Source organism: Equus asinus, chromosome X (genome assembly GCF_041296235.1).
Source record: "Equus asinus isolate D_3611 breed Donkey chromosome X, EquAss-T2T_v2, whole genome shotgun sequence".
NCBI lineage: Eukaryota > Metazoa > Chordata > Mammalia > Perissodactyla > Equidae > Equus > Equus asinus.
This window is the reverse complement of record NC_091820.1, coordinates 140,463,958-140,483,299: the sequence shown is the minus strand read 5'-3', so window position 1 is coordinate 140,483,299 and position 19,342 is coordinate 140,463,958. Positions and strand designations below refer to the sequence as shown.

At 34.2% G+C, this 19,342-nt stretch overlaps 1 protein-coding gene across 4 annotated transcripts in view; it reads left to right on the top strand.

The window, feature by feature from the left end:
- The window catches only part of TMLHE (trimethyllysine hydroxylase, epsilon), an 89,671-nt gene that overhangs the window by 61,118 nt on the left and 9,211 nt on the right, over positions 1-19,342 (top strand). For 3 of the 4 annotated variants that reach the window (XR_011499655.1, XM_014834717.3, XM_044763897.2), the window contains one exon: positions 3,212-3,448. The exons of the other annotated variant lie outside the window; for it this stretch is intronic. Coding sequence is in view for 2 of the 3 variants with exons in the window: in XM_014834717.3 (XP_014690203.1) it covers positions 3,212-3,448 (237 nt within the window). In the remaining variant the exon portion in view is untranslated. The remainder of the gene's footprint in view (positions 1-3,211; positions 3,449-19,342) is intronic. 4 annotated transcript variants of the gene reach the window in all.

The following is a 19,342-nucleotide window of genomic DNA, read 5'->3' as shown; positions in this document are numbered from 1 at the left end:
CTTGAATAGTTTCTTAATCATTTTCTATTCTATTTGAACCAAGATCATATCTGCTGATGATAATTTGTATGACTATTTCTTTCTCTTCTCCTAGAAACATGCTCATTTTGAAATACCCTAGCTCAGTCTTCTTTAGACTTATAGGAACAAAACTTTTTGAAATGATTTAAAATTTACCTTACTACATAAATAGATCTTAATCTTGTTTAATGTACATTTTTTCTCAAAGTAATTACAAATAACTTACAAAAAAGTATTGGCTAACCATTAGTTTTGGAATTTGTACAGTTTTCGTATATTTAGTTGTTATATTACAAAGAGGTCAATCTTCCAGACACAGCTGCTTTGGGTATGGTATTAAGAGGAATTTCAATCCAATTTACAAGTAGTTGGAGAGGAGGAATGAAGAAAAATAACATTCTTCATATGGAATCAGAAGTTATTGAGCCAAAGATGATATATACCATACTTTTTCCCAGCTTCATTGAGATATAATTGACATATAACATTGTGTGAATTTAAGGTATACAATGTGTTGATTTGATACGGTTATGTATTGCAGTTTGATAGCCACCATAGCTAACAGAGTAGATCTTAAATGTTCTTAGCACAAAAAAGAAATGGCAATTATGTGACATGATGGATAGTTAACTTTCCTGCCATTTGCCACTTATTAGAGGTGCCTCTGAAGTTATGTTGTTGTTATTGATCTTGCTTCTGCATGTAGTTAATGAGTCTGAGGGACAAAGATATTAGTAAAGTGAGTGTATGTATGGATTCATAAAGACAATATGAGAGAATGATAATATGCAATTGATTGTGGTTATATTGATTTCCTTTAAGCATTTGGAATTTAAGAATGTTTGGTTCAGGGGAAGAAGAATAAAACAGATTTTAGAGATCCTGCTCAATGTTATTGATATATGAAGAGGCCAACAGCCCTGCATCCTCATTCTAGGGCATGCAGAAGGAAGAAAGAAGAAATGGGATGAGAAGTAGCTGGACAGGGATTGAGGTTAAAAACTATTAACAAGCTCTTCTCTCTGTGACTGCTAGCAGAGATAAGCAGTTGTCTGTGCCTTTAACTTAACCCTTTTTAATCAATGGCAATGACCAAGTACTTTAGTAGTATAGTCAGAGTAGTTAAGAGTTCAGGCTATAGCATCAACCAGACCTGGATTTGCATCCCAGCTGGAACATTTATTAGCTTTGTGATCTTGAAGAGGTAACTTAACCTCTCTGTGTCTCAGTTTCTTCATCTGTAAAATGGGACTAGTAATAAAGTCTCTTCATTAGTATTGCTGAGGGATTAAATTACATGATGTATTTAAAGTACTTGGCATACTGCCTGACATATTAAGTGTTTAATAAATACTAGCTGTTGTTATCATTTTAGCCATTATCATCATCATCATAATCATTGTTATATGCCTTGTCCTTTCTAAAGTACCTTCGCTCTGGATCTCATCCTTTTCAGTCCCCTTGGGGATCTTTCTCTCTTATATTTTCAGCCTTTCCATACCTATTGACTCCTTCCTATCAGCTTCTCATATCTTAAATCTCTACTTTTATACACTTCCTTGGACTCTATCTCCCTCTAGTTACAGCCTCGCCTTGCTCTTCCCCTTCACAGCTAAACTTTATTAATAAAGTTATCTATATTCAGTATCTTTTCATTCTCACTTCCCATTCACTCCTCAAACCCGTAGTCAGCTAGTTTATCCAACCCCCTCCCAATTAAAATTAGTCTCTCCAGGGGCCAGCCCCATGGCAGTAGTGGTTAAGTTCAGCACGCTCTGCTTCAGTGGCCTGGGTGCATGGGTCTGGTTCCCATGTGCGGACCTCCACCACTCGTGAGCAGCCATCCTGTGGCAGTGGCCCACATACAAAATAGAGGAAGATGGGCACAGATGTTAGCTTAGGGTGAATCTTCCTCAAGCAAAAAGAGGAAGATTGGCAACAGATGTTAGCTTGGGGCAAATCCTCCTCAGCGAAAAAGAAAAAGAAATTACTTTCTTCAAAGTCACCAGCAAATAACTTATTTACCATACCCAACATGTACCTTTCAGTGTTCATCTTATTTGACCCCTGGGGCATGCCATTAACCACTACCTCTTCTTAAATATCTCTTCTTTTCTAGTTTTCCTCCTATATCTCTGACCATTTTTCCTCAGCCTCCTGTGCTGGGTTATTTTCCTCTGTCCACGTACTAAATATTGTTCTTCCTGAAGGTTTTTTCCTTGTCCCTCTTTTTTTACTTGAAATGATCTTTCCAAATGACTTCTTCCCTGCTGTTGGGTTCAGCTATCATCTACAGACAACTACAAAATCTACTTGTCTTCTGAGTTAAACATCTTTGACTGGTTCCTAGATAATCCTGACCTAGAAGTTTCACAGAAAGCTCAACATGGCCAGAACTGACCTTTCTCATTTTAATTGTATTTATATTAGGTTCTCCTTGATTTTATTCCTTCCATCTTTGTTTATTACTTATTTTACTTTTTTGTTTGCTTTTCCTTATTTTTGCATTTTTTCTAAATTACTATTAATTTTATTTTCACCTTGTTAATCTGAAAATTCTACTTTAGTTTTCCAGTTCATTAATAGTCACCTTTCCTTTCCCTGTTAACATTTTCAGCCACATATGACTCAACTATTTCAACTTGTTCCTAAAATGAATTTCTTCCTAAACTCTCTGCACCTTCTCATTATCATCCAATTACACATCTGCCTGGAATGCTCTCTCCTCACCTCAATCTCATCCATCTCTAAGACATTTCTTTAAACAACACCCCATTAGAATAACTTCCTTTCTTATGGCCCCACTATATCTTCTGTCCAACTCTATTATAGTGCCTATCATATTTTATTGGTACTTATTTACTTCATCTCTTCTTACTAGACTATGGACTTCTTTAAAACAGAGACTGTATCATACTCATGCCTGCTGTATTCCCAGAGTCTGGCAGATATAGGCTTTAATATGTATTGAATATGTTTAGAAGAAACCTATAGTGTCATTAATATTTCAAAGCACAAAAAAAGTACAGCTGGCTGTGGGGGTAAAACATTTAGGAAATGAGATTTATTTCTTCATGAAAAGAAAATGACACAAGTAGATTCAGTAATCATTTCATATATAATTTTCTAAAATTTTGATGTGTTCTCTTTTCTCCACTGAACAGAAGAATTTAATTTTTTCCCTCTTTAGCATTCAAGTGTTTCACTGTCTTAAGCATGAAGGAACAGGTGGCAGGACACTGCTAGTAGATGGATTCTATGCAGCAGAACAGGTACTTCAAAAGGCGCCTGAGGAATTTGACCTCCTCAGCAAAGTGCCATTGAAGCATGAATATATTGAAAATGTTGGAGAATGTCACAACCACATGATTGGGGTTGGGCCAGTCTTAAATGTCTACCCCTGGAATAAAGAGCTCTATTTGATCAGGTGAGTACCAAAGAACTATCCCCCAATGTGATGCATTTACTAAATATTAGCCTTCTAACCCTAAGGTCCTTATATCTGCCACATTTTAATCTTCCTATTCTATAACTTTTTGTTAGTACAATTTCTATTCTTATTATAATTCCAATGGAATAATAAATAGGCCAACAGGCAAGGAATACTAGATTTTTTAGGGGCAGATGTTTGAGATAGATAGTATTTAAAAATGAAAACACTATTAAAATCAAACACAGTTATTAAATTGTGCTCAGTGACTTAACAGCTAGGGTACCCAAAGGCATGATGACCACAACATTTGTCTGTAGCCCAGATTTATGGAAATCTCCTGACTTGTATATCCAATAATCTGCTAGATATCTCCACTTAGATATCTTGTAGGATCATAAAGCACATCATATTCAAAACTGAAATCATCATCTCTACTCATTTCAAGCCTACTCTTCCCACACCCATTTGTTGTGAAGATAAAAAATAAATTCTTGCCATTGCCTTTATCCTTGGATTGTAGGGACTATGTAAATAGTAATTCACTTCCCTTGGATAAGCTTCTCTGGAAAACTCTCCCTCAGTCATCTCTTGTATCCCCATTGCCTAGAACAATGAGTTGGTGCTCAATAATTTTTGCAGAATTTTATTATGAACATTTTTAAACATACAAAAAAGTTGGAAGCATTTACAGGGAAACCTCATAGACCTACTATTAAGATATTACTATACCTATCAATCCATCTATCCCTCTGTCAATTAATCTTATTTTTGATACATTTCAAACTACATTACAGATATGAGTATATGTCCCCCTAAAATACTTCAACATTTATATCCTTAAGTAGAGTTCAATATTTGTCTACAGATTTTTTTATTTTGAGATAAAGTTTACATAAAGTGATGTTAAAAAATATTAAATATACACTTGCTAAGTTTTGACAAATGCATACACGTATGTGTATATATATATAATATATATTATTACCATCACTACAGAAAGTCACCTTCCCAGTCCACCTTCCTGCACACATACCCCAGAGGAAACCACTGTTTTGATTTTTTTACTACCATAGATTAGTTTTGCTACCATAGATTAGTTCTAGAAATTCATCCCATAAAATAAACCCATTCTTTTGTGCATAAACACCTGGGCTGTTTCCAGTTTGGGGTTATTATGAATAAAGCTGCCATGAATGTTTATGTAAAAGTATTTTTGGGGAACCAGCCCCATGGCATAGTGGTTAAAGTTCTATGCACTCAACTTCAGCGGCCCACATTCACGGGTTTGGATCCCAGGTGTGGACCTACTCCACTCATCAGCCATGCTGTGACAGCATCCAACATACAAAGTAGAAGAAGATTGGCACAGATATTAGCTCAGCAACAATCTTCCTCAAGCAAAAAAAATAGGAAGATTAGCAATGGATATTAGCGCAGGGAGAATCTTCCTCACCAACAAAAACAGTGTATTTTTGTAGATATGATATGTTTTCATTTCACTCAGGTAAATACCTAAGAGTGGAATTTCTGAGTCGTAGAGTAGGTGAGTGTTTAGTTTCATAAGCAACTGCCAGAACATTTACTAAAGTAGTTGTTCCATTTTATACTATCATCAACAATGTATGAGAGTTGTCAGGCTTATTAATTTCAGCTATTGTGATGGATATCTCCCTGGGGTTTTAATTTGCAAATTTTTGTGACTGATGGTGTTGAGCATCTTTCCATGTGTTTATTGGCCGTTCATATATCTTATTTGTGAAGTATTTGGTTAAATCTTTGGTCCATTTTCTCATTAGGTTGTATTTTCATTGTTGAGTTGTAGGAGTTCTTTTATATACCCTGGTCACCAGTTCTTACCTGAATCATGTTTTAGGAATATTATCTTCTAGTCTGTGGCTTACCTATTTATTTTTTTAAGTGTCTTTTTATGAGCAGAAAATTTTAATTTTAATAAAATGTAATTTATCAGTTTTTTCTGTAATGGTTGTCGTGTCTGTGACATGTATAAGAAATCTTTACCCCCATGACATGATGATATTCTCCTATGTTTTCTAAAGGTGTGTTGTGGTTTTATCTTTTTCATTTAAGTCTGTGATCTATCTCAAATTAATTTTTTCTATGTTTTAAGGTAAGGGTAGAAGTGCATATTTTTTACGTATGGATATCTAGGTGTTATAGCAGCATTTGTTGAAAAGATCTTCCTTTCCCCCATTGGATTGCTTTTGCAACTCTGTCAAAAATAAAATGACCATATAAATGTGGGTTTGTTTCTGGGCTATTTGGTTCCATTATCTATCTTTGAATACTTATGATAGTTCCACATTGTCTTGTCTACTGCAGGTTTACAGTAATTCTTGAAATCAGGTAATACGTTTGTCAACTTTGTTATTTTTCAAGATTATTTAGGATATTCTAGATCCAAGGTCTACAAACTTTTCTATAAAGGGCCAGATAGTAAATAGTTTAGGCTTTGTGGGTCATATGGTCGCTATTGCAACTACTCAATACCGTAGAAACAAAACAGCAGCCATAGACAATATGTAAGTGAATGGATGTGGCTGTGTTCTAATAAAACACTTAGGGAAACAGGCAGTGGGCTGGATTTGGCCCACAAACCATAGTTTGCCAACCCCTGTTCTAGAGTCTTCATATTTCCATATATATTTTAAAATCAGCTTGTCAATTTTTTTTCTTTCTTTCTTTCCTTTTTTTGGTGAGAAAGATTGGCCCTGAGCTAGCATCTGTTGCCAATCTTCCTCTTTTTGCTTGAGGAAGGTTGTCCCTAAGCTAACGTCTGTGCCAGTCTTCCTCTATTTTGTATGTGGGATGCCTGCCACAGCATGACTTGATGAGCAGTGTGCAGGTCTGCACCTGGGATCTGAACCCATGAACCCTGGGCCACTGAAGCAGAGTGTGCAAACTCAACTACTACACCACCGGGCCAGCCCAATCAGCTTGTCAATTTTTAGGAAAAAGCCTGTTAGGATTATCATTGGGATTGCTTTGAATCTATGGATCATTTTGGTGAGAACTGAGTCTTCTAATCCATGAACTTGAACTCTTTATTTAGTCGTCTTTAATTTCTCTCAGCAATGTTTTGTAGTATTTAAGATACAGATCTTATGTATCTTTTGTTAATTTTATTCCTAAGTATATATGTTTTGATGGTATTGTAAAATAAAATTTTAATAGTATTTTCCAATTGTTTGCTGCCATTATGTAAAAACAATTGATTTCTTTTTAAATTAGCATTTTATTCTATAGCCTTCCTAAAGTCATTCATTATTCTAAAAAGTTTCTGTTTTTTAGGTTTCTTAGGATTTTCTGTATGGACAGTAATGTTGTAGGGACAGTTTTATTTCTTTCTTTCTAATCTATATATAGCTTATATATTTGTTTGCTTTTTTTTTTTTGCCTTATTGCACTGGCTACCACCTCCAGTAGTATATTAAATAAGAGTGGTGAGAGTAGACATCCTTAAAATGAAAGTGTTCAGTATATGATGTTAGCTGTAAGGGGTTTAATGATGGCTTTTATCAGTTTGAGGAATTTCCCTCCCAAGTTTACTGAGAGTTTTTTTTAATCATGAATGAGTATTGAATTTTGATAAATGCTGTATCTTCATTTATCAATTGAAATAATCATGTCATTTTTCTCCTTTATTCTATTAATATGGTAAGTTACATAGGTTTATTTTCAAATGTTAAACCAACCTGGCACTCCTAGGATAAACTTTACTTGATCATGATTTATTACTATACATACACACACATATACATATGTGTGTGCATGTGTATGTTAATAGTGTGGTTCCAATCAAGAGATAGATACAACACAGTAGGTTAACAGGGAAAATTCAATATAAAGAATCATGAACTATGATAAAAGAGTAAGTATAAGACATAAAGAAATTCAGTATAGTACCCTAGGGCTGAGGCAGAGTATCCAAGGAAGAATAAACCTAGAAGAGGTTCAGACCTCAAAGAAAGAGTGTTCAGCCACCTGATATAAGAGAAGTTTGCTGGTTAGGCCAGGCAGGAGCTGGTCTAGAGTTGGTGAGCAAACAATAGGCCACCCTCCCAGAGTGCAGGCAGGGGAGCAAGCAAGCAGCAACTGGTGGTGTGAGTGTGCAAAGGGAGTTTGGGTGCCAGTGAAACCAGGAGGACTTAAGAACAAATAGCTTGCATGAGTTAGGAGTGAGGAATGGGAGCTTGCAGAATGACTGTTCAGTGTGTGACCCCGCAGAACATAGGAGACTATGCTTGTCATGTAGGGGCTTGCCCAGGGAGTCTAGACAGGCAGCTGCATGTAGGCCATGCGGGGGCTCTGGTTTACCATGTCGAGAGGGTTGTGGGAAGGTTACCGATCACCAGGCTGAGGCTGCAAGGTTGCATAGGGACCAAGTCCTGGGCTCAGAGGACTGGAACTACCTGATGTCCTCACACTTACACAGAGGAGGGCCCCGGCCAGGGCCAGAAATAGCAAAAGAACCTCCTTCTCTTGTAGTGTCCCTCCAGCACCCTCTACTGAGAAAGTTTAATATTGTGCTTGCTATAAAGGAGGAATGCTTAAAAGAATTATTATATGAAGAACATATATGTAAGGATGTGTTCAGAACTGAGAAACAATAAATTGGTAACTGACACATAGGCATATCTGGTTTCAGCTTAGTAATATCATGTTGAGAAATTTTGCATATAGGTTCAAAGGTGATATAGGTCTGCAATTTTCTTTTTTTGTAATGAGTTTGTCACATTTTGGTATTATACTGACTTTGTAAAACTCTAGTTTACCAAAGAGTTTGTGTAATATTAGTGCTATTTCCACCCTAAAGGTTTCTAGAATTTACCAGGGAAACTGTCTGGGAATGGAGTTTATTTTATGGGAAGGTTTTGGATATTAAATTCAATTTTTTCTATAGATACAGAGCTAGTAAGATTTTCTGTTTCCTCTTTAATGGTTCTTTCAAGAAATCTGTACATTTTATCTAAGTTGTCAAATTTGTAGTCATTCATAATATTTTCTTATTATTTTCATAATGTCTATAGGCTTTATAGTGATATCAGATTCTTGATATTGGTAACTTCTGCTCTCTTTTTTCTCATTTAGTCTAAGAATTTATTGATTTTTTTTTTGGTCATTTCAAAGAGTTACCTTATTTTCTTAATTCTCCCCATTGTTTCTATTTTTTGATTTATGTTCTTCATTATTCTCTTATTTTTATATATTTTTGGTTTAATTCATTCTCATTTTTCTAGTTCCCTAAGGTAAACCTTAGGTCATTGATTTTATACATTCAGTCTTTTCTGATATAATCATTTAAAGCTATATTTTTACCTCTAAGCCTTTTAGCTGTATCTCACAAATATTGATATGTCTTATTTTCATGATAATTAAGTACAAAATATTTTCTAATTTCACTTATATTTTCTTTAACCATGTATTAATTAGAAGTATGTTCTTTAATTTCCAAATATTTGAGACTTTTCTAGGTATCTTATTGTCAATTTCTAATCGAATTCTGTTGTTGCCAGGAAACATATTCTATAGATTTGAAGTTTTAAAATTTTATTGTGACTTTGTTTTCAGCCCAGCAAATGGTCTTTCTTGGTGAACACACCACATGCACTTGAAGAGCATGTGCATGTGTTCTTCATTTCTTGGGTGTACTATTTTATAAAAATCAATTAGGTCAAGGTGTTTAACAGTGTTATTTGATATTCTGTGTCTTTTCTGATTTTTTTGTCTAATTGTTCTGTCAAGTACTGAGAGAACAACATTAAAGTATCCAAATAATATTGTGATTTTGTCTATTTCTGCCTTTAATTCTATCAGTTTTTGCTTCATGCATTTTGAATATCTGTTATTAAGCATGTACCCATTTATGATTTTTACGTCTTCCTGATGAAATAACCCTTTGTCACCATGAAATGTCCCTTTTTAACTTTGTTGTGAAGTCTATTTTATCTGAAATTAATTTAACCACTCCCACCTTCTTACACTTACTCCTCGCACGCTATTTAATTTTCCATCTTCTTTTTTCTAACTTGTCTGTGTTTTTATATTTAAAGTGTGGTTTTTAACCAGCATATACTTTAGTCTTGCTTCTTTATCTAGTCTTCCAGTCTGACAGTCTGTTTTAATTGGGATATTTAGTGCATTAACATTTTTTAAAGCTTCAAAACTTTTTAAAAGTTTTTATTTGTATACCATAAAATTAATCTGCTTTAAGTGTCCAATTCAATGACTTAGTATACTTACAAAGTTGTGTAACTGTTATCACAATCCAGTTTTGGGGCATTTCTGTCAACCCAAAAAGTTCCCTTGTGCCACTGAAGCAGTCACTCTCCATTCCCCACCACAGCCCTCATCCCAACCCCTGGCAATCACTAATCTACTTATCTCTATGGATTTGCCTATTCTGGACATTTCATGTAAAGGGAACCATATAATATATAGTCTTTTGTGTCAGCTTTCTTTTATTTAGCATAATGTTTTCAAAATTCATCCATGTTGTAATATGTGTCAGTTTAATTGCTGAATAGTATTCTATTCTATATATCACATGTTGTTTATACATTCAACAATAATGAATATTTGGATTATTTCTCACTTGAGGCTATTCCAAAAAATACTGCTCTGAACACTTGCGTACAAGTCTTTGTGTAGACATGTGTTTTTATTTCTCGGGTAGATTTCTAGGAATGGGATTGGTGCTTCATACAGTAACTCTATGTTTATCCCTTTGAAGAACTGTCAAACTGTTTTCCACACTGTATGTAACAGTTTACATTCCTGCCAGTAATGTATGATGACTTCAGTTTCTTCACATCCTCACGAGCACTTGTTATTATCTGTCTTTTTGATTATACCCATCCTAGTGTGTGTGAAGTAGTATCTCATTTTGGGTTTTGATTTGCATTTCTCTGATGACTAATGATGTTGAGCATCTTTTCATGTGCTTCTTGGCCACTTATATATCTTCTTTAGTCAAATCTTTTGCCTATTTTTGAATTGGATCATGTGTCATCTTGTTTGTAAGTTTTATGAGTTCTTTAAATATTCTGGATACAAGTTCCTTATTGGATATATTATTTGCAACTATTTTGCTCCCAGTGTGTGGCTTGTCTTTTTACTCTCTTGAGTGTGTTCTTCAATATGCTAAAGTTTTAAATTTTGATGAAGTTCAAATTATCTATTTTTTGTTGCTTGTGCTTTTTGCGTTGTATCTAAGAAAGCTTTACCTAGTCGAAGGTAATGAAGATTTACTCCTATGATCTATTCTAAGAGTTTAATATTTTCAGCTCTTACATTTAGGTCTCTGATTCATTTTTTTTTTTTTTTTGAGGAAGATTAGCCCTGAGCTAACATCTGCTGCCAGTCCTCCTCTTTTTGCTGAGGAAGACGGGCCCTGAGCTAACATCCATGCCCATCTTCCTCTACTTTATATGTGGGATGCCTACCACAGCACGGCTTGTCAAGTGGTTCCATGTCTGCACTTGGGATCTGAACCATTGAACTCCAGGCCACCGTAGCGGAATGTGCACACTTAACTGCTGCGCCACCGGGCTGGCCCCTCTGACCCATTTTTTAGTTAATTTTTGTTATGATATTACGTAAAGGTCCAACCTCATTCTTTTGCATGTGGTTGTTCAGTTGTCCCAGCACTATTGTTGAAGAGATTATTCTTTCCCCCATTGAATGGTCCTGGCACTATTATTGACAATCAATAATACATAGATATATGGGTTTATTTCTGACTCTCAGTTCTATAACATTGACCTATATGTCTGTCCTTATGCCTAGTCCATTAACATTTAATGTAATTATATTTTTTATTTTTAATCTTTTGTTTTCTCTTTGCCTGATCTATTTTTTCTCTGTTCCTCCTTTCCATTCTTCTTATGGATTATTTTAATATTTTTAATTATATTTTAATTTATGCACCATGTAAACTTTTTTTCTGGCAGCTTTCAAGATTTTCCCTATATGTTTGGTTTGCAGAAATTTGGCTGTGATGTTCCTAGATGTGGTTCTCTTTGTATTCATCATAATGGGAATTCTCTGAGCTTCTTGAATCTGTAAGTTTATGTCTTTCGCCAAATTTCAGTCATTATTTCTTCAAATTTTTCTGCTCCATTTTCTCTCTTCTCTTTCTGGAACTCCAATTACACATGTCAGAGCTTTTGGTATTGTCTGACAAGTCCCTAATGCTCCGTTCATTTTCTTTTCAAAAGTTTTTTTTATCTTTTCTTCAGATAGATTAAATAAAATTATCCAGTTTTCAAAATCACAGACTCTTATCTGCCAACATCACTCTATTGTTAAGCCCATCTAGTCAATGTTTTAATTCAGATATTTACATTTGGTTCTTTTTTATAGTTTCTATTTCTTTGCTGAGAGTTTCTATCCCTTCATTACAAGCATAGTTTTCTTTATCTCATTGCATTTAGTGATAACAGCTGCTTTAAAGTCCTTGTCTGATAATTCCAACATCTGGGACATTTCCAGATTGACCTTTGCTGATTTTCTTTCCTCTTGATAATAGGTCACATTTTTCTGGTTCTTGTTACATTGAATACTTTTGAATTTTATTCTGGAGAATGTGAACATTATGTTATTGAGACTCTACATTCTATTATATTTCTCCAAAGAATTTTGATTTGGGGTTTTTTTTAAAGAGGCAATTAATTTACTTGTACTCAAAATTCAAGCTGTTCTTCGATATCTCAAATTTGTGTTCAGTTATTTTATCTCTAGATGTAACGCTGGGAGTTTGTCTTGCACATGTGCAATTCCGGGGTCATCCAGATATTTGGGCAGAGCTTATACATATGTATAATCAGATTCTCTCCTTTCTAGGATTTCCTCTTCACTTTCTGGTGGCAGTGATTGCCCCAAACTCTATCCTCTGGGTCTTCAGGCCAGAAAGACTGAGAGTTTTCTTTTGGGTTTTTAACTACCATGTATGATGCAGGCTGTGGCACACCCTCAAGCTAGATGCTATGAAAATGAGAAGCTCACCTAGTGTAATTCCTTTCTTCCAAGTGTTGACCCCCATCCAGAATCTACCTCTACAGTACCTTCAGGCAATTGTTTTTTGTATTTTGTCCAGAGTTTTTAATTGTCACCTATGAGAGGAGGGGGTTGATCCAGTAGAAATTTCCTTAGTCATTACCAGAAGCAGAGCACAGAGCTCAATATTTTTTCATAAAATAAAAATATAGCATGCTTTGTATATAAGTAAGCTTTTTCTATAAATGAGATATTGTAACAGGTAGAATGACTATTCATGTTTTAAAACTTAAACATTTTAGAGCAAGGGATATTAAAATGCAAATATTTAGATAGAACTGTTTACCTATCCTTCAGCCATTATTATTCAAAGCTTAGTCTAACCCTGTCCTCCAAATCTGAGTATAAATAACTCACTATGAAGACTTTCATGGATTCTAGGGCTTGTTTTTATAGCTTGATGTAGGTAACTAGTGTTCATTTTAGCTAATATTATTGACCTCCTGTGTGTCAAGCACAGTGTTAGTGTGTAATGTATAATGTTTAGGTAACCCTCACAATCATATAAAATAGTTAGTATTCTCAGTTTTAAGATGGGGAAGCTGAGGCTCAAGGAGATCAAATAGTTTCTCTAAGATCACGCATCTGAACTGGGATTGTAACTGTGATCTATCTGACTACAGTGCACATCATTTTTCACTTACACCACAGTACGTCAAATGCATTTTCCATTCAGTCACTGAGCTCCCTTTACTTGGAAAATCTTCAATTGTCTGTCAACTAATGAGAAGAATACTTTAATTGAGCCTTCCTAGCTTTTCTTATCAGATAAGTATCTGCTTTATTTGCTTCCCTCTACTTCCAGGTGTTTCTTGCATCATATCAAAGCAGAAAAAAAGAGGAAAATTACACAATAATATGATGACATTACTTTGTGCAAAAGTCCAGTAATCATCTTATTCTAATCATAAGAACATTGCAAATCTAGTTTACTAATCTGTAATAAACTTTTCCTGCTATCAGCCTTAGAAAACATCATGTAATATAAATAGTGAATACTAGATCCCATGTGACCTTGGGCAAATCACAATGCCTTATCTTTATGTCCCTTATCTATAAAGAAAGATAATTATTAATAGCTGTATTACTTACCTCATAGGGTTATTGGCTAGAGAGTCAATGAGATTGTATATATGAAACACTTATAAACTGTAAATCTGTATTTGAAGTCAAGAGATTACAGTTATGATCTGTAAAAAGTTGACCTTATGAATCAGCATACACAGGAATTAGATTATTGTCCTGCTCTTCTGGTACAAATGATGAGTTAAAGTATTAAAGAAGCCTGATTTTAAAACCACTCTGCTACTTATAAACTATAGCAGGTTTAGCCTTTCTAAGCTCTAGTTGCCTTACATGTAAAAGGAGGCTAATACCACCTTCCCTTCTGGGGTGATGAAATGATTAAATGAACTATTTGTGCAAATAGCTAACACAGCACTAAGGGTTTCTGAAAGTGACAATGGGTGTCAAGACCCTGATGAAGACTATGCTTCCTCACCCCATTTTCCCTATGGGATAAAGGACTACTATATGCATTCTTTCATTTGATTCTCACAATAGCTCTGTGAGATAAGCTCAGCATATGTTATTATGCTCATTTTATATAAGAGAAAACTAAGAATATTGGCTCTGATTGTGCCATGTACTTTCTAAACCTAATGAATACTGTCTGATGTCTAAAAAGAGTACCATTAAATGTTTATTTCTCTTTGAAAAGAATAGTTTTGGCAATATATATTAAAGATGGTCTTACACATACCTTATGACCCAACAATTCTATTCTTAAGTTTATATCAAACATAAATGAGTATATACGTTCACCAAAAGACAAGTAATGGAATGTTCATACAAGCACTATTTTTTTAAATTTTTTCCAATTTTATTGAGATATAATTGACATATAATATTGTATTAGAGTAATGTATACAACATAATGATTTGATATATGCATATATTGCAAAATGATCACCACAGTAAGTCTAGTTAGCATCCATCACCACGTAGTTACAAATTTTTATTTCTTGTAATGAGAACTTTTAAGATCTACTCTATTAGCAACTTACAAATATACAAGACAATATTGTTAACTATAGTCACCATGCTGTACATTAGATCTTCATGACTTATTTATCTTATAACTTGAAGTTTGTACCTTTTGACCACCTTTACCCATTTCCCACATCCTCCATTCCCACCTCTGGCAACCACCAATCTGTTCTCAGTTTCTATGAGTTTACTTTTTTAGATTCCACATATAAGTGGTACCATACAGTATTTATATTTCTGTGTCTGACTTATTTCCCTTAGCATAATGCCCTCAAGGTCCATCCATGTTGTCACAAATGATGAGATTTCCTTCTTCCTGTGGCTGAATAATGTTTATGTGTGTGTGTGTGTGTGTATATATTTTTTAATCCATTTATCCATCAATGGACACATAGGTTGTCTCCATGTCTTGGCTATCATAAATATTGCTGTAATGAACATGGGGATGCAGGTATCTCTTCAAGATAGTATTTTCATCTCCTTCAGATAAATGACCAGAAGTGGAATTTGTGGATCATATGGTAATTGTATTTTTAATTTTTTGAGGAACCTCCATACTGTTTTCCATAGTGGCTGTACCAATTTATGTTCCCACTGGCAGTGCACAAGTGTTTCCTTTTCTCCACATCCTCTTCAACACTTGTTATCGCTTGTCTTTTTGATGACAGCCATTCTAACAGGTGTGAGGTGATTATTTCACTGTGGTTTTGATTTGCATTTCTCTGATAATTAGTGATGTTGATCACCTTTTCATGTACCTGTTGGCCATTTGTGTGTCTTCTTTGTAAAAATGTCTATTCAGATCCTCTGCCTATTTTTTAATCAGATTGTTTTTTGGTATTAAGTTGTATGAATTCTTTATATGTTTTGGATATTAACCCCTTATCAGATACAGGATTTGCAAATATCTTCTCATTCCATAGATTGCCTTTTCATTTTTTTGATGGTTTCCTTTGCTGTGCAGAAGCTTTTTAGTTTGGTGTAATTCCATTTGTTTATTTTTGCCTTTATTGCCTTTGCTTTATTTGTAAAATCCAAAAAACCATTGCCAAGACCAAAGTCAAGGAATTACTCCCTGTGTTTTCTTCTAGGAGTTTTATAGTGTCAGGTCTTACATTCAAGTCTTTAATCCATTTCGAATTGATATTTGTGAGTACTGTAAGATAGGGGTCCAGATCTGTTGTTTTGCATGTGGTTGTCCAGTTTTCCCAACACCATTTATTGAAGAGACTATTCTTTCCCCATTTGGCTCCCTTGTCAAATATTAGTTGACCATATATGCATGGACTTATTTCTGGGCTCTCAATTATATTCTTTCGGTCTATGTGTCTATTTTAACGCCAGTACCATACTGGTACTGTTTTGATTATGATACCTTTGTAATATAGTTTGAAATCAGGAAGTGTGATGCCTCCACCTTTGCTCTTCTTTCTCAAGATTGCCTTGGCTTTTAGGGGTCTCTTGTGGTTCCATATGAATTTTAAGATTGCTTTTTTCTATTTCTGTGGAAAATGCCATTGGAATTTTGATAAGGATTGCATCGAATCTCTAGATTGCTTTGGGTAGTGTGGCTATTTAATAATATTAATTCTTCCAATACATAAGCACAGATGTCTTTCCATTTATTTATGTCATTTTCAATTTCTCTCATCCATGTCTTATAAGCTTTAGTGTATGGATCTTCTGTCTCCTTGGTTAAATTTATTCCTATTTTACTCTTTTTGATACAATTATAAATGAGATTGTTTTCTTAATTTCTCTTTCTGATGGTTTGTTGTTAGGGTATAGAAACGAAACAGATTTTTACATATTGATTTTGTATCCTGCCACTTTACTGAATTTGTTTATTAGTTCTAACACTTTTTTGGTGGAGTCTTTAGGGTTTTCTGTATATAGTATTATGTCATCTTCAAATAGAGACAATTTTACTTCTTCCTTTCTAATTTGGATGTTTTTTATTTCTTTTTCTTGCCTAATTGCTCTGGCTAGGACTTCCAGTACTATGTTGAATAAGAGCAGTGAGAGTGGGCATACTTGTCTGGTTCCTGATTGTAGAGGAAAAGCTTTCAGCTTTCACCATGGAGTATGATGGTAGCTGTGGGCTTGTCATATATGGCCTTTATTAGGTTGAGTTACATTCCCTCTATACCCACTTTATTGAGTGTTTTTATCATGAATGGGTGTTGAATTCTGTCAAATGCTTTTTGTGCATCTATTGAGATGATCATATGATTTTTATCTTTCATTTGTTAATTTGGTTTATCACATTGGTTGAATTATAGATGTTAAACCATCCTTGCATCCCTGGAATAAGTCCTACTTGATTGTGGTGTATGATCTTTTTAATGTATTGTTGAATTCAGTTTGCTAATATTTTTTGAGAATTTTTGCATATATGTTCATCAGTGATATTGACTTATAATTTTCTTTTCTTGTGTCCTTATCTGTTTTTCGTATCAGGGTAATGCTGGCTTCATGAAATTAGTTTGGGAGTATTCCGTCCTCTTCAACTTTTTGGAAGAGTTTAAGAAGGTTTGGTATTAATTCTTTAAATGTTTCATAGAATTTAGCAGTGAAGCCATCTGGTCTTAGACTTTTCTTTTTGGAAAGTTTTTGATTACTAATTCAATCTCCTTACTAGTAATTAGTCTGTTCAGATTTTCTGTTTCTTCATGATTCTATCTTGGTTGGTTGTATGTTCCTAGGAATTTTTATCCCTTTCTTCTAGGTTGTCCAAATTGTTGATGTATAATTGTTCTTAGTAGTCTCTTGTGATCAGTTGTATTTCTGTGCTAGCAGTTGTAATGTCTCCTCTTTCATTTATAATTTTATCTATTTGAATCCTCCCTCTTTTTTTCTTGATAAGTCTAGCTATAGGTTTATCTATTTTGTTTATCTTTTAAAAAAAGCAGCTCTTAGTTTTTTTGATCTTTTATATTGTCTTTTTCATCTCTATTACATTTATTTCCACTCTGATCTTTGTTATTTCCTTCCTTCTACTAACTTTGGGCTTCATTTGTTCATTGTCTTGTTCCTTGAGGTGTAAAGTTAGGTTGTTTATTTGAGATCTTTCTTGTCTCTTATTGCCATGAATGTCCCTCTTAGAACTGCTTTTGCTGCATCCCATAAGATTTGGTATGTTGTGTTTCCCTTTTCATTTGTCTCAAGATATTTTTTTATTTCTCTTTTGATTTATTGACCCATTGTTTGTTCAATAACATGTTGTTTAATCTCCACACATTTGTGAATTTTCCAGTTTTCATCTTGTAATTGATTTCTAGTTTCATACCATTGTGGTCAGAAAATAGGCTTCATATGATTTCAGTCTTTTAAAATTTGCTGAGATTTCTTTTGTGACCTAACATATAATTTATCCTGGAGAATGTTCCATGTGCACTTGAGAAGAATGTGTATTCTGCTGCTGTTGGATGGAATGCTCTGTAAATGTCTGTTAAGTCTATTGGTCTAATGTGTCATTTAAGTCCAGGGTGTCCATATTGATTTTCTTTTGGATTACCTATCCACTGTTTGAAAGTGGGGTATTGAAGTCCCCTACTATTGTTGTATTTTTGTCTATTTCTTCCTGTAGGCCTGTTAATATTTGCTTTATATTTAGGTGCTCCTATGTTGGGTGCATAAATATTTACAAATGTTATATCTTATTGTTGGATTGATCCTTCTATCATTATATAATGACCTCCTTTAATAAGAGTATTACAGTCTTTGCCTTAAAGTCTATTTTTTGTGATATAAGTATAGCTACTCCTGCTTTCTTTTGGCTTCCATTTGCATGGACTATCTTTTTCTATCCCTTCACTTTCAGTCTGTGTATGTCCTAAAACTGAAGTGAGTCTCTTGTAGGCAGCATGTAGTTAGGTCTTGTTTTTTTAACCCATTCAACCACTCTATGTCTTTTGATTGGAGAATTTAGTCCATTTTATTTAAAGTAATTATTGATAGATATGAACTTACTATTGCCATTTTGTTCATTGTTTTCTGGTTCTTTTGTAATTCCTTTGTTTCTTTCTTCTTCTCTTTGTCTCTTCTTTTTTGATTTGATGATTTTTTGTAGTGATATGCTTAGAATCCTTTATCTTTTGTGTATCTATTATAGGTTTTTGCTTTGTGGTTACCATGAGGCTTATATAAAACATATTTATAACAATCTGTTTTAAACTGACAACTTAAGTTCAAACATGCACTAAAGTTCCATGTTTTTACTCTCCTCCCTATGTATGATGTTTTTGATGTCACAGTTTACATCTTTTTACCTTGTGTATCAATTAACAAATTATTAGAGTTATAGTTATTACTGCTTTTGTCTTTTAACCTTCATTCTAGCTTTATAAGTGATTACCCACCACCATTACATTAGAGTATTCTGAATTTAACTGTATTTTTAACTTTGTTGTTCCTAATTAGTGCCATTTCCCCCTTTCAGCTTATAGAAGTCCCTTTAACATTTCTTGTAAGGCTGGTCTGGTAGTGATGAACTCCTATAGTTTTTGCTTGTCTGTAAACTCTCTCTCTCCTTCACTTCTGAATGACAGCTTTGCTGGGTAGAGTATTGTTGGCTGGCAGCTTTTCATTCAGCACTTTGAATATATCATGCCACTCCCCTCTGGCCTGCAAAGGTTCTGCTGAAAAGTCTGTTGATAGTCTTATGGGGTTTCCCTTATACATAACAAGTTATTTTTCTTTTACTGCTTTTAAGATATTGTCTCCTTATCTTTAACTTTTGACATTTTAATTACATTTTAATTA